The 14,132-nt window shown below is 42.0% G+C and overlaps 1 protein-coding gene across 1 annotated transcript in view; it reads right to left on the bottom strand.

The window, feature by feature from the left end:
• LOC141258837 (cytochrome P450 2K1-like) overlaps positions 1–11,857 on the bottom strand; it is a 68,059-nt gene extending 56,202 nt beyond the window's left edge. The window contains exons 1-6 of the mRNA XM_073674002.1: positions 11,678–11,857; positions 10,904–11,066; positions 8,691–8,840; positions 7,751–7,911; positions 2,857–3,033; positions 421–562 (exon numbers count right to left, since the gene is read on the bottom strand). Of these exons, the coding sequence (XP_073530103.1) occupies positions 421–562; positions 2,857–3,033; positions 7,751–7,911; positions 8,691–8,840; positions 10,904–11,066; positions 11,678–11,848 (964 nt within the window). The 5' untranslated portion in view covers positions 11,849–11,857. The remainder of the gene's footprint in view (positions 1–420; positions 563–2,856; positions 3,034–7,750; positions 7,912–8,690; positions 8,841–10,903; positions 11,067–11,677) is intronic.
• Positions 11,858–14,132: the final 2,275 nt, after the last annotated feature.

Raw genomic sequence — 14,132 nt, forward strand, 5'->3', positions numbered from 1 at the left:
TGTTCTCCCTGGAAGGTGATTACTTTTTTTTCCTTCCCTACAATAATTTAATAATGGATAATTTTATTGTCCTACTGCAAAAGAGGAGCACATTAAAGCAGTGAGCAGTATGTCTGTCAGCAAGCCCTCTGACTGTTCCCAATGACTATCAGTAGAATTGTGAATGCAGGTTGCAAGTAATGTTGTTGCTTATACTATTCCTTGTACAATTAAAAAAAAAGAAAACTATTTGCAGTAGAATTTCTTTATAAATTCCTGATGGTTTACAGAATCTTTGTTTTCTGTCAAGTACTTGCACTCTGTATCTCCATTCATTGTCTATAGCACTAAGGAACTGGGACTTGATGAACAGTACATGGCTATCATCGACGACCATGTAGACAACTTGAAAACCACAAAGTATTGCCTTATCGTTCTTACTTTGAATTTCTGGATATTTCATCATGAGCAGGAGACCCCATCTCAGTGTAGTTGAAGTGGTCTCCATTCCAGCAGTGAAAAGATTTTCCACAAGTGCAATCAAGTTCTCATCGTGGAAATACTGTGTATATTCTGACTTTCCCTAAAGAAACAACCATAAATAACAAATTCTTTAAATAAAATTTAGAGTTTAAACAGATTATTGTTTGACATTATTATTATTTATTTATATAGCGCCAATGATTCCATGGTGCTGTACATAAGAAGGGGTTACATACCAAATACAGATATCACTTACAGTAAATGAACTAACAATGATAGACTGGTTCAGAGGGAAGAGGACGCTGCCCTAACAGTCTTCCATTCTACAGGAAAGGGAAGGAGACAGTAGGGTGTGGGGTTGCAGTAGCTCCGGTGTTAAGGTGGCAGCAAGCAAGGACATGGCAGGCTGTAGGCTTGTTTGAAGAGATGGGTTTTCAGGTTCCATCTGAAGGATCCAAATGTGTAGGCTAATCGGATGTGTTGAGGCACAGAATTCCATAGGATGGGGGATATTCGGGAGAAATCTTGGAGGCGATTGGGTGAGGAATGAATAAGTGTGGTGGAGAGAAGGAGGTCTTTGGAGGACCAGAGATTGTGTGAGGGAATATATCGGGAGATTAGTTCAGAGATGTACGGAGGGGAAAGGTTATGTTTGGCTTTGTAGGTCAGTATTAGTAGTTTGAACTGGATACGCTGGGCAATTGGGAGCCAGTGAAGGGATTTGCAAAGGGGGGTAGTGGAGGAGTAGCAAGGCAAGTGATAAACCAGTCGCGCAGCAGAGTTACGGGTGGACTGGAGGGGTGCGAGAGTGTTAGCAGATAGGCCACAGAGGAGGATGTTGCAGTAGTCGAGGTGGGAGATGATGATGAGGGACATTAACATACACCAATGTTTGATTGTAGAGGGTTTGACTACCTTTCTTCTCGTATACCTAAGGTGAGGCTGGCTGTTAAACAACTGTCTGCAGCAGAAGTATTCCCCGACTTCTCTGCCTATTTTAGGAGACCTTCTTTACTAAAACCCTAACTTAATCACTACCTTGTTCAGACTGCAGAAACATAAACAGACAGACAGGGGAAATTTCCCTTTTTGATCTTCACTAAGTTTCTACAAGAGCAGAAGACCCTGAAGACTGAGAAGCACAGAAGGCAATTTTATTATGTTTATTTTATTAATTTTAATATTAAGGGTTTTTTAAGTCCTAACAGAAAAATATCAATCTCAATTAAATAGAGACAGAGAATATTAGAGATTATAACCCCCCAAAAAAGAAAAACTCTTTAAAATTTAGCTTTTAATTATGTTGTTAAAATACCCAATAAAAATGTCCCAAAAAATTTACATAGATAGGGAAAGGTAGATGCATAGATAGAGAAAAGGGGAATATAAGCTATAAGGGTGGGGGAGTGTACTGACCCTCACTTACCCTACCTTGCCACGGAGGTTTTTACCCTAAGTCCGATATGGCACCCTCGTTCAATGTAGGCTATCCCTACACGACCCTACTAGGACTTACTATCCATAAGCCACCACCATCATCAAACAATTAAATGTTGTAGTGCAAAATGGTAAATAAAACAAGTCTGATCAAATGACCCTTATGAAATAGACAGAGTCATAAACTGCAGGAATAAGCAGAAAATTGAGCTGGTTCCTTTAGAAGTAAACCCTAAGAAAATAAGGCAGTCTACCTGGCCACATTATAGATTATATTCCCCTTTTCACTATCTATGCATCTACCTTTCCCTTTCTTTGTCCATTTTTTGTTATAAGATTTATCTATGGATATTTTAACCACAAAATTAAAAGTTACATTTTAAGGAGTTTTTCTTTTTTTTTCTTGTTATAATCTAACAGAAAAGTAGCTATCATGGGATCTGTGTACCACAGTCAGGGTAAGGAAAATTAAAAAAATACCTATATTTTTATTTGATGTAAATCCAAAAATAAGATAAAATGGTAACTCAGATTCTAACACTAAGAACCTACACAGTGCAATATGTATTATCCCATATGGCCCCAAAATGTCTATATATTGCATTATCTGCCAAATTAAGAAATTTGAAGACTCTTACCAAGGTGTTGGCACAACGATCATCAATGGGCAGGAATGTGTCCATAGTCCTAGTTGCATTGGATAAAGCAATATTGAATTCCAGGCTCACTATCCCTATTGTATCCTATTAGGGGACTGACACTGACCCTGAAAACTAAAAATTTACCTCTTCCAAGGGTAGACCCTATTAATGGAGGATTAATCAAATGAATTAGGCTGACAGTGAAGACACAAGTGAGTCTACCTCTTTGTCATCTAGAAGAGGTATATTGGTGGCAGAAGTCAGGTAATTTTGATTTTGTCATTTTTTTTTATATTTGTTGAAATCTAGTTTTTACCTCTTGTTGCTTGGCAAGGTAGGCATCAACGAGGTTCCTCTGGTCATTGACATCCAGCTCCTTCTTCTGTTTTGTGAAAGTTGCTCTTATGAAGTCATGCATTTCCTTCATGTTCACAAATACTTTCTTGTGTGGTCCGGGCATCCAATGAATCAGATATGGATAACTGTTGTACAGCTTCATAGAAAGTGAGTAAAAAAGGAACTCAATAAAATTTCATTTTATTCAATTTAAATTAGACAGGAAAAAAATGAAGAAAAAGAAAATATTACTTCCAAAATTTACTAGTCACAATTAGTGTTGAGCGAACATGCTCGACACTGCTCGGTACTCGCCTGAGCATCACGCTACTCGGGATGTTCGGCGAGCACTGAGCATTTCCGGGTTACTCGGGCGGGAGCTCGGGTCTCCGCCCTGCATGTTTGGCGCTCTTTACAGAGCCAATGAACATGCAGGGATTGCCAGCCAGTCACTGTAATGCCGCAGCCATGTTGTTTGTGGGCATTACAGTGATTGGCTGGCCGCACAGCGTCACCTCCCAGACGATCAGCCCGTCATGATTGGTGTGTGTGGGTGTCTGTGCGTGTGTCTGCGAGTGTGTGCGGTGTCTGTGCGATGTGTGCGGGTGTGCGCGGTGTCTGTGCGATGTCTGCGAGTGTGTGTGGCGTCTGTGCGATGTCTGCGAGTGTGTGCGGTGTCTGTGCGATGTGTGCGGGTGTGTGCGTGCAGGCAGACATAGGCCAATGTGACACTACTACTCCCATCGGCCTATGTCTGTCCCCCGTCCACTCGTGCCAGCAGGATCAGCTCGATGGGAGCAGTAGTTCCCATCAGCCTGATCCTGCTATTTAAATTGCCCTACTGTGTCCCCAATAAATATTAAATACATGTCATTGGTGGCCAGTGGTTGCCTACAATAAATTAGTTCATACATTACCTGTCCCCGCCGATCGCCACCTAAAATAAAAAACTACACCTATACTCACCTAGACACCTAATTCCCCGAAGCCATCGATCTCCTGTAATAAAATATAAAATAATAAACCACAACCTTATCCTTACCCCTCCGTAGTAGTCCACGAGTGTCCCACGATGAACTCCAGTTTAGAGCAGCCACATAGAATGTGACCGCTCTGAACCGCTGCCGCCGCTAAAATGACGGGGTCGTAAAGCAGCCCCTTCACTGCATAAGCGGGTTCGCCGGAGTTCAGGCAGCGCTGCTCCGGTTAGCTCCTTTACGGCCCTGCTGTATCGTGAGAAATTCCCACGGTACAGCAGTGCCGTAAAGGAGGTCTCCGGAGCTGCGCTGCCTGAATGCACTCCAGTGACCTCCATCAGTGGCTCCCGCTGCCGGGAGCGGACGTGTTCCCGGCAGTGTGAGCTTACAGCAGCCATGCACAGCTGTCACCATCTCCAGATGTGACAGCTGTGCATGGGAAATCAGCGCAGGAACGTGGACAGGTAACTATTTTTTTTAGTAAACTAAGAATTAAATAAAATTGTGTGTTTTATTTCAAATAAATTATTTTTTTCTGGGTGTAGTGTGTTTTTTCTTTTTAACACTTTGTAGGTTAGTAATGGGGGTGTCTTATAGACGCCCATTATTACTAACCTGGGCATCATGGCAGCTGGCGCTGACATGAACCCCAACCCTATTACCCCCTGCCACCGCACCAGGGCAGCGTGGAAGAGCGAGGCTAAGTGCCAGAGTTAGCGCATCCTATGGATGCGCCATTTCTGGGGCGGCTGACGGCTGGTGTTTCTAGCCTGGGAGGGGGCCAATATTCATGGCACCCTTCCTGGGTTTTTAATATCAGCCCCCAGCTGTCTGCCTAGCATTTTCTAGCTATTAAATAGGGGGTACCCCACATCATTTTTTTTGGGGGGGTCCCCCATTTTAATAGCTAGTAAAGGCTAGGTATTCAGCTGGGGGCTGATATTAGTAGCCTGGGAAGCTCCGTGGGTATTACCCCCTTCCCAGGCTTCAAACATCTGCCCCTGCCGTCTGCTTAACCTCCGCTAGAGACTAAAATTAAGGGGAACCCCACGCCAATTTTTTTTTAAATAAATCCTTTATTTTAACACTAAATGACAAGTACAGTAATCAACACTGTCACTGTACTTCATATATATGTGACTGACATGTTTCTATCTATCTAATCTATGTATGATTCTCTATTCCTTCTATTCTAAATTGTCGGGTACTGCTGCTGAATTGCCGGCCGGCTTTTTTAAAGAGACGGTGCATGAAAACACTATTATATTTTTAAATAAATCCTTTACACTAAATGACAAGTACAGTAAGCAACACAGTCACTGTACTTCATATATATGTGTGACTGACATGTTTCTATCTATCTAATCTATGTGTGAAGCTCTATTCTGTTTGTTATAAATTGTCGGGTACCGCAGCTGAATTGCCGGCCGGCTTTTTTAAAGAGATGGTGCATGAAAACACAATTATTTTTTTAAATAAATCCTTTACACTAAATGACAAGTACAGTAAGCAACACTGTCACTGTACTTCATATATATGTGACTGACATGTTTCTATCTATCTAATCTATGTGTGAAGCTCTATTCTTTCTGTTGTAAATTGTCGGGTACCGGTGTATGCCGCTGATGAATTGCCGGCTTTTCGCGTAATACATTCTACATTATTCTTAGTTGTTTTACTTCATGTAGAATTAACCTACAAGGAAAGAAAGGATTTATTTTCATTCCGATATTTGTGTCCCATTGACTTGCATTGGTTTCCGGTATCGGAATCGGCAATATCCGATACTTTTTGGGTATCGGTCCGATCCAATCCGATACGATATTTCCTGATATCGGAAGGTATTGCTCAACACTATCCTTAACATATTTCACAGGAAAGCACTTTCACTTTCGTTTTTGAACGTTTTATTTTGAGCCTGTAAAAGTGGCTTAATACCTCTGACCACGTTGTTGACAGCAGTGACCTGGGGGTCAGAAATGCTTCCTGGGGTGATCCCCATGCTGTCCCCATGTCATTTGAGCACTGTCACTATCGTTTTGGGCACTTGTTAGGCTTTTAAAAGACTGCCGGGGGAGCCGCCGCAAAAATGCTCGAGTCTCCCATAGACTAACATTGGGCTCGTTGCTCGGGTCGAGCACTCGAGTATCACGGCGAGCTCGGCCCGAGCTTCGAGCACCCGAGCATTTTAGTGCTCGCTCAACACTAGTCACAATAGAACTACATATGCAAAAATAATTGTGCCTATATTTACTGTGCAATAGCAAGATGGTAGAGATGGTGGGATACAAGTTAGAAGAGACCAGTGGCCACATCAGTCCCCTGGCCGCCTGTCTGGAGCCCTGCGAACCTCCTGTTACTTGACCGCATCCGCGCTTCCTCTTTAATTAGCCAGCGTGGCACAACATCATCGTTATGACGTGACGCACATGGGGTCAGCCAGTCGAACGAAAAATTGCTGATGCCATCAAGGTAGCGGCGGCATACTGGGCTCATATCCCGTGGCCACAGATTAGAGACTTAACCATTGGACCAGGTCTTGTGAATCAATTTTCACCATATCTACTTGACAGATGTAAAGTACAGAATATTTTTGTTCAATGTACCAAAAAAACGGGTTTGTAAAGATAGCCAACTCTCAAATAGTGAGGTGTGACTGTAGGACTGTAGGTGTTGAATCTTTAGGAATTCGCTGAACCGAGTGAACTTTTTAAATTGAAAAATTTAGTCCAATCGGCAATAAGAGCTGAGTAAATTGTTTAATTATAGCTGTGGGGAAACATTCAGTAGAACTCGTAACTAAAGGCAACCTGTCATGTCCCTAATTGCAAGTAACCTGCAGATACAGGGTTAATCTGCAGGTTAGTAGCATTACAAAGCCATCTGGCTGCTTTACTGAAAGTGTGGCTAGCGGGAGAAAATGAACTCCTCCCGGGAGCCGCTTTCAGTTATACAGCTTTCAGTCATACAGGCATTCCAGAGGGGCTTCAGTCATTGCTCACAGAACCAATCATTATACTGTGAGCAGCTACTGTAAACACACTCTTGCACTTTGATTACCAACTCGCTATGCACAAATATGCTGCAGAGCAAACTGTCAAAGTACTGGGGTGTGCGTACAGCCGCCACTCACTATGTTCTGAGTGATGACTACAATGGCTTCAGGCATGCCTCTATGACTGAAAGCCGGCGGCTCCCAGGAGAAATAAAGTTAATTTTCTCCCAGTACCTGTGCTTTCAGTTCGGAGGACGGACAGCAATGTAATGCAATTAGACTACAGATTTACCCTATATCTGCAGGTTAATAGTGTTTGGGGACATGACAGGTTCCTTTCAGTTCTGTTACACTTCTGTTCCTTCTTGACTTGGCTCCAGTGGGCGGTCGTGTGCCATCTGAATACATATCATATGTACAACGTAGAGCATAAATGTACAAAATAGCAATATTTTGGCATGCAGGCCTTTCTCAAGCTGTATATATCCAAGGAAGGCTGTCAATCACTGCGTAGCACCTCCCACTGGACTCCTTAGACTAGAATTAACATATGATTAAATTCAATATATAAAAAAATAAACAGTATGTATAAATACATATATGCAGTGAAACCTTGTTGAGACAACCACCTTAAATTGCCCTTAGTGTAGCATGTTATGCTTGCAAACTATACAAATTCTAAATATGTACATCTACTTTAATTTACCTGCCCTCAACTAATTTTTTTATTGATAACACCAATAAAAACTCTAGCAAATATTATTACAAAAACGGCAGAAATATAAATCCAATTGTGTTAGCTGAAAATGGGGGGAAAAAAAGTGTGAAATAATAAATATAATGACTGGTCATTAGCAGAGAACGTGGTCAGGAACTGGTCAGTCACCATAAGGATCACTCACCCTGACCAATGGACTTCCTAATAGTCTGATATTTTCATTAATTAGACTAACGAGCTTCACTATAGTGGGATCTTCATAATCAAATCGAACACCAATGACCGTGGATACGATGATATTGGCCACTGCAGTGTTGATTATTTTCAGGTTATCGAAGGGTTTTCCTATAACAAAAATGGTGATAAATAAAAGATCAGAACTTAGAGTTAACAAGAGAAATGAACTGCAAATTTCTACTTCTGAATTGAAACAATGGTTTTAATTTATAAACGAGTTGTCTAGACGATTAAACATATTAACAGGTCACTTTTGCCCAAGGTCTGCCGTCACGTCCAGCCATTTCAAAGTCCCTTCTGGTCTCTGCTTTCTCGACTTGTTTTGACACATCGGAAATTGCAGGAAATGCCAAACATTATTCATTTTTTAAGTGCATTTTTTCCTAAAAATAAAATTCAGATGAACTCCTGATTGGAGCATAGACTGCAATGACATGAATGGAGTTCAAGTTAACTCCACTTGTGTTTTTTTTTCTGGAAGTTTCCATTTTAATTTCTGCTATGTTCCTGTGCTGATTCTGAAATGTCGGACAGAAAAAGATACAAATGGTTTTCACTTGAACTCCATTGGTGTCGTTGCAATATATGACCCCATTAGGCATTAGAGGTCCGTCTGAATCCTGTTTTTAGAGATTCAGGCAAAAACCCCAAATGCACTGCAGAAAATGCAGTGTGAACAGGGCCTTCCAAATGAAAGCAAATGAATTAGATGCAATTCCAATTTGCGTTGAATTTTTAGGAATTCCCTGAACCTAACGAACAAGCACAAAATTCAATTAGCTTTGCACCGATCACCTTCAATGACCGCCACCATTTGACATATTGCAGAAGATTGCATTAACCAGCTAAGGATCACACAAGCTCGGGCACGGCTTCTTGATTCTCACCTTCAAAAGTTTTAAATGTCTGGACTAAACTATTTGCTTCATCGATGATCTTGTGTTCTATGCCCTTCTTCCCCATTCCATAATCTCGTAACGTGGACAGAGTGAATCTTCTCATCACTTTCCAGTTCTCTCCATTAGCAAAGATGACGCCTGAAAGAAGCAGGAGAAATCAGCGAAGAAAAATTCCAAATGTCGTCAACTGGATAAAATCTTCAAAGCTTTATTTTAAGACTTAGAATTAAAATTAATGGTGGTAGATAAAGTAACGCTTAAATGCATTTCAGGCACGAACTGCCCTTGATCACTGAGTATACTGAAACGCGTCTGAGCATTACTTCATCTACCACCATGAATTTTAATTCTATGTCTTAAAATAAAACTTTAATTATTTTATCCAGTTTCCGACATTTGTAATTTTTCTTCATGTTTTACCGTGGGTCAGTGGTTTTCCTTGGAGCGGCAACGCTATATCATGAACGGTTCTGATATTGAGCAACACGGTGAGGCTTTAGACTTTTTTTTTACCATATGAACACAGGAGAGATTAGTGTGTGCTGTACATGGCATGATAGATAGATACATACTGTATATTGATAGGTAGATAGATGATTTGTTTGACAGGAACAGGATGTATTGAGCACTCCCAACAGCACTAGGAAAAGTATTGATAGTAGGGTTTAGCGGACCCGTGGAAGTTCAAGTTCTGGTACGCAACCTGAATTTTATTCCAAAGTTCAGTTCGCATACCGGATATGTACCCGAACTTGAACCAGAAGCCGAACCCCATTGAAAACAAAGGGGACCTGAACTTTTGGGCTGGAAAATATGTCTTTCTCTCTGCAAACATTGCAACGGACTCCCGGGAGAAGTCCGTGTTTGGCGTTTAGCACCGGACACTAAATGTCCAGTTTGAATCTCGAACTTTTAAGTTTAGGTTTTCTCATGTCTCGTTGCTGGGGATCGAAAGATGAGCATCCATTATTTTTTATTTTACATTATGCTGTTTTTTATCTATGTATTCTTTTTAAATAAACCATTTGAGTCATTTCATAAATCAGACCCTGGCTGCACGATTGCTACAGCATTTTAGAGAAAACAGTTTGAAGAGCTGGGGACAATAAGGAGAGATGAAGATAGTCCAGTTGCCACTCCTGCCTAGCCTTGCCCCGTCAGACAAGAATTGATTGACAGGCCTATCCCTACCTGAACACATAGGAATGACCCGTCAATCACCTGGAGCATGGTAGGGAGAAGTCGTCTGGGGGTGGTGCCGGTTTAGTCTGGTCTTTCCCTACGAACGGATCTTAAAACTATGGTTTCTCTGAAACACTGGAGTATTTCAGAGAAAACATAAGTGACTGCAATCATGCAGCCAGAATCTGATTCATGCTGCCTGTGGTTTGGATATTATGGATTGACTGACAGGTTTCCTTTAATTATGCATGCAGGCCTCTTTAAATGTTCAAAATTGTACTTTTTACTCAAAATAGGACAGAATTCTGTGCCCAATTTTAGTAATTCCAATCTCCTGTATAAACTTGGTTTCAAAAATGCTGTCTGCCAACAATCATCACTAGGGGGAGATCAGGAGCTAACTGCATACAGTTCATTCACTTAATGTAATAATAAAGGAGTATGCTGCCTGTGTAACCTGCCCTACTCTGCACACATGGATTTCTCCCCCTGCCAATCCCTGTAGTAAGAGATTACACGCATTTCATGACTCCACTGCTCCTTGTCTCTCCCACCATCTTCGCTTCCTGTCTCTGAAAGGAGCATGTCTTATATGTTGTGCAGCAAAGTATGCTTGTGTCCAGTGAGCAACAGAGCAGCATAGCTGTGTCTCGGTATCAGATCTATCTTGTGTGTGAAGACATAGAATAGCAGCACTTTTTTACACTGTATATTATTGGGGTATGCAGCTCAACTCCCATTCACTTCAATTGGAGCTTAGCTTTAGTACCGAGAGTGATCACTATGGAGCTGCTCTCTCCCAGTTCTGTATTCTGTGGCTATCCAGCTGCAGTGGGAATCCAGAACAGCTGATCTTTGGAGGTGCCCAATGTTGGACCCCCATTTATCTGATCTTGATGGATAACTGATCAATACAGTCCAGGATAACCCCTTTAATTGGCCTCCAAATTGAGATGGTGTTAAAAATGTTATAAAAAAGTACAAAATATATGCTGATACGAAGAATACACAACAGTTACCATGGTCCTTTGTCGTTGTGGCAAACAGTTCCATTTTTGGTCGGTCAGAGAAGTCATCCGCATGGTTGACTAGAGCATCTTTTATGGTTTCGTAACCACACAGGACCACTAGCTTACCAAAGCCGATCTGCACGCTGAAGACTGTGCCATACGTCTTTGACAGCTATGAAAGAAAAGAAGAATGAGATCATTCATTACTAGACCTAATATTGTCAGAACACTCTGTCCCCGATTCATCATTGCCTTTGTGCCTGTTTTTTGTCTAATTTTGTGTATTTTATGCCTTTTTTTTCTTATAATTAATTATTCTATTTTCACATTTTTTTAAGTCTATTTTATATGTACCCCCTTGTTTTTCTATTTTTCCACTTTGTGGGCAGAGTCTAGCAATTCCAGATGTTTTTGCCCGATTCCTCAAATTGAACTTTTTAAAAGTCACAAAATTTGGTGCAACTTTAAAACCATGGAGTGTTTTTTTGCACTTAAATCAAAAAGTCACATCTTTAATGACATTTTGAAAAAGTTGCAACTTTTGGCTCAGAAAGACGCAAAAATGATAAGCGATAGGAAAAAAAGACTAGTTTTGACTCTGCACCAAATTTATTAACCATGGGAGCGAAAAATGCCAATGAATAACAAAAACAAAAAAAAAAGAAAAGTGACTTAAAAATGTAAATGATAAATCATAGCCTCTAACCCCTGTGCTATTGATTGCTATGGAAGCCACCATTTGTAGGAATGATGTATCCTTGCTGTAGAATCATTCTATCTTACCTCCAAGAAAGTTTTATGAGGCTTTGAGAGGTCCAGGGCCAGCGCATTTCCAATGATTGGTAGAGGGGTTGGACCAGGGGGAAAATTACTGTAACGGCCATTGTTTTTGTTTAAGACAAAGGCCACAAACAGGATAACCGCTATGGCCAGAAGAACAGTGACAAGGTCCATGATAAAGTTCTGTAAGTGAACAAACCATACATTGTGAGGCAGTCCTGGCAAATGTGTAGATTTCAGTGAATTTCTTTAAAAACGTGACCTTCCCATAATACAAATCACATACAATATCACTACATGGTAAAAAGAAATCCCAAAACGACAAAATGTACAAAACAATGCTTGAATGGTCACTTGTAGACAAAAGAAGCATAAACATCTCCCAACATAATATCGGTAATTCAAATTTTCTTTTAAAACTGGTCATCTATACACATCACTTTGAAATGTGTAGAGTCAAGGGGAAAAGTAAGCAAAGACACAGCTGTATATTGAACCACATTTACAAGGTCCTCTTAGTGCCAAAATCATTGATAGTGTGAGTTTTCAGCCAATCCTTTGATGCTCTGTTACTTAGGCCGGTTTCACACGTCCATATATTTCCGGTACCGGAAAAACCGATACCTGAGATATCCTTGTCCCATGTGCCTGTGTGTCCATGCGTGCTTTTCATGTTGCATCCGTGTGCGGCCAATGAGCCGTATGAGGATCACACGTACCGGCGCCTGGGAATCAGTGTACAGTTTGCGCTGTTCCAAACACTTGCTGCTGAACGCTGCCATCATCATGGTTCCCTGCTTGCGGTGCGATCAGCACCAGCAAGGACAATGATGAGGGTAGTAGTGTCTGCTCCCGCAATGTCCACCTCTAAAAATAAGAATAAAATAATAAAATCCTTATACTCACCTGTCTGGAGATGACCCCCGCTGTAATCCATGCGAACGCTGACACAGAGGAGCCGGGGACAATAAGTGGCTCCAGAGCAGAGCTCAGGAGCAGTGTCCTGTCACTCACTGAGGGCAGATCCAGAGCGGACCATTCTCCCCGGCTCCTTTATATCAGGAGTCGCATGGATACAGCGGGGGACATCTCCAGACAGGTGAATATATGGATTTTTTTATTTTAATTTTATTTTTACACAGGGACACTGTGAAAGCAGACACTACTACCCTCATCATTGTCTCTGCTGGTGCTGATCACAGCACCGGCAGGGAACCATGATGAGGGCAGTGTTCAGCACCGGCACTTGGGAACAGCGCTAACTGTACCGCTGATTCCCAGGCACCGCTACATGTCACACTGATGTCATCCATGTGGTACGCTTTATGGACCATGTATCCGTAAAAAGAAGGACATGTCAGCATGTGGAGCACATGGACATGTGCGCAGACGCATAGATTTTAATGGGTCTGCGTTAGTGTTGAGCCACCCCCGTAGTGTTCGAGTTCGGTTCGGTTCGTCGAACACCCGTGTGTTCGCCGAACTGTTCGTCGAACTGTTCGTCGAACACCTTCGAACACCGTTAAAACCAATGGCAGGCAAACAAAAACACATAGAAACACATAGAAAACACCTTCAAAGGTGTCCAAAAGCTGACAAACTGCTCAGAAGACATAACTAACACATGGAAAAGTGACAAGTACATATAGTCATGCGAAAATAAAAGAGGTGGAGGAGTAAAAGGAGGGGGAGACACAGATATAGGCATGTCATGCCCTTCTAAAATCCAAAAAGTGAGAAGCCGACACGGCCAGTCCGCTCCTGCCCGTGCCACCTCCGTGTCGCCGGGTTTGTGCCAGAGCCGCGGTGAACCCTGACGGCCAGCCCCCCTCTCCCAATACTGGTGCCTGTCCGTTGGTGGGTCGAGCGAGCCCCCCTGTGGTGGAGGCAGCTCTAAGCTTTTTAATTTAAATTGTCTCTCTAATTTGAATGAATACACTTTAAATCCATTTACAAGGATCTATTGGAGGGCAAGTCTCATGCCAGCAGCCGCGGTAATTCCAGCTCCAGTAGCGTCCACTAAAGCTGCTGCAGTTAAAAAGCTTTTATAAGGATCGAGCTCGGCTGTCCACCGCAAGGCATCCTACTGCCAGTCCCAGCCCCTATGCCTTGGGGTGCCTCCTGATGCTCTTCACTAAGTATCCCATGGTAACGAAGCATTTCCTTTGAAAAAATTAAGTGTCTAAACTACAGGTGGTGCAGCTTGCTTAACAGCCGGGATAATCCGCTCACTAGCAGACACTGCTACTAGGCACAAAGTATTTCCTGGGCTAGATGCAGTTAAAAATTTGTAATTAGATACTCTCGTTGGATGCTGAGAAAGCATTCCATAGAGTCTCCTGGCACGCCATATATGATTCTCTTAAAAAGCTTGGGGTAGGGGTCTAGGGGACCCTTTTATAGCCAAAATCATGGCCCTGTATCGCAATACGTCACCTAGGCTGAAGATAAATGGAAC

The sequence above is a fragment of the Phyllobates terribilis genome, unplaced genomic scaffold (assembly GCF_046119375.1).
Source record: "Phyllobates terribilis strain yellow unplaced genomic scaffold, ASM4611937v1 Scaffold_3__8_contigs__length_932513732, whole genome shotgun sequence".
NCBI classification, from domain to species: domain Eukaryota; kingdom Metazoa; phylum Chordata; class Amphibia; order Anura; family Dendrobatidae; genus Phyllobates; species Phyllobates terribilis.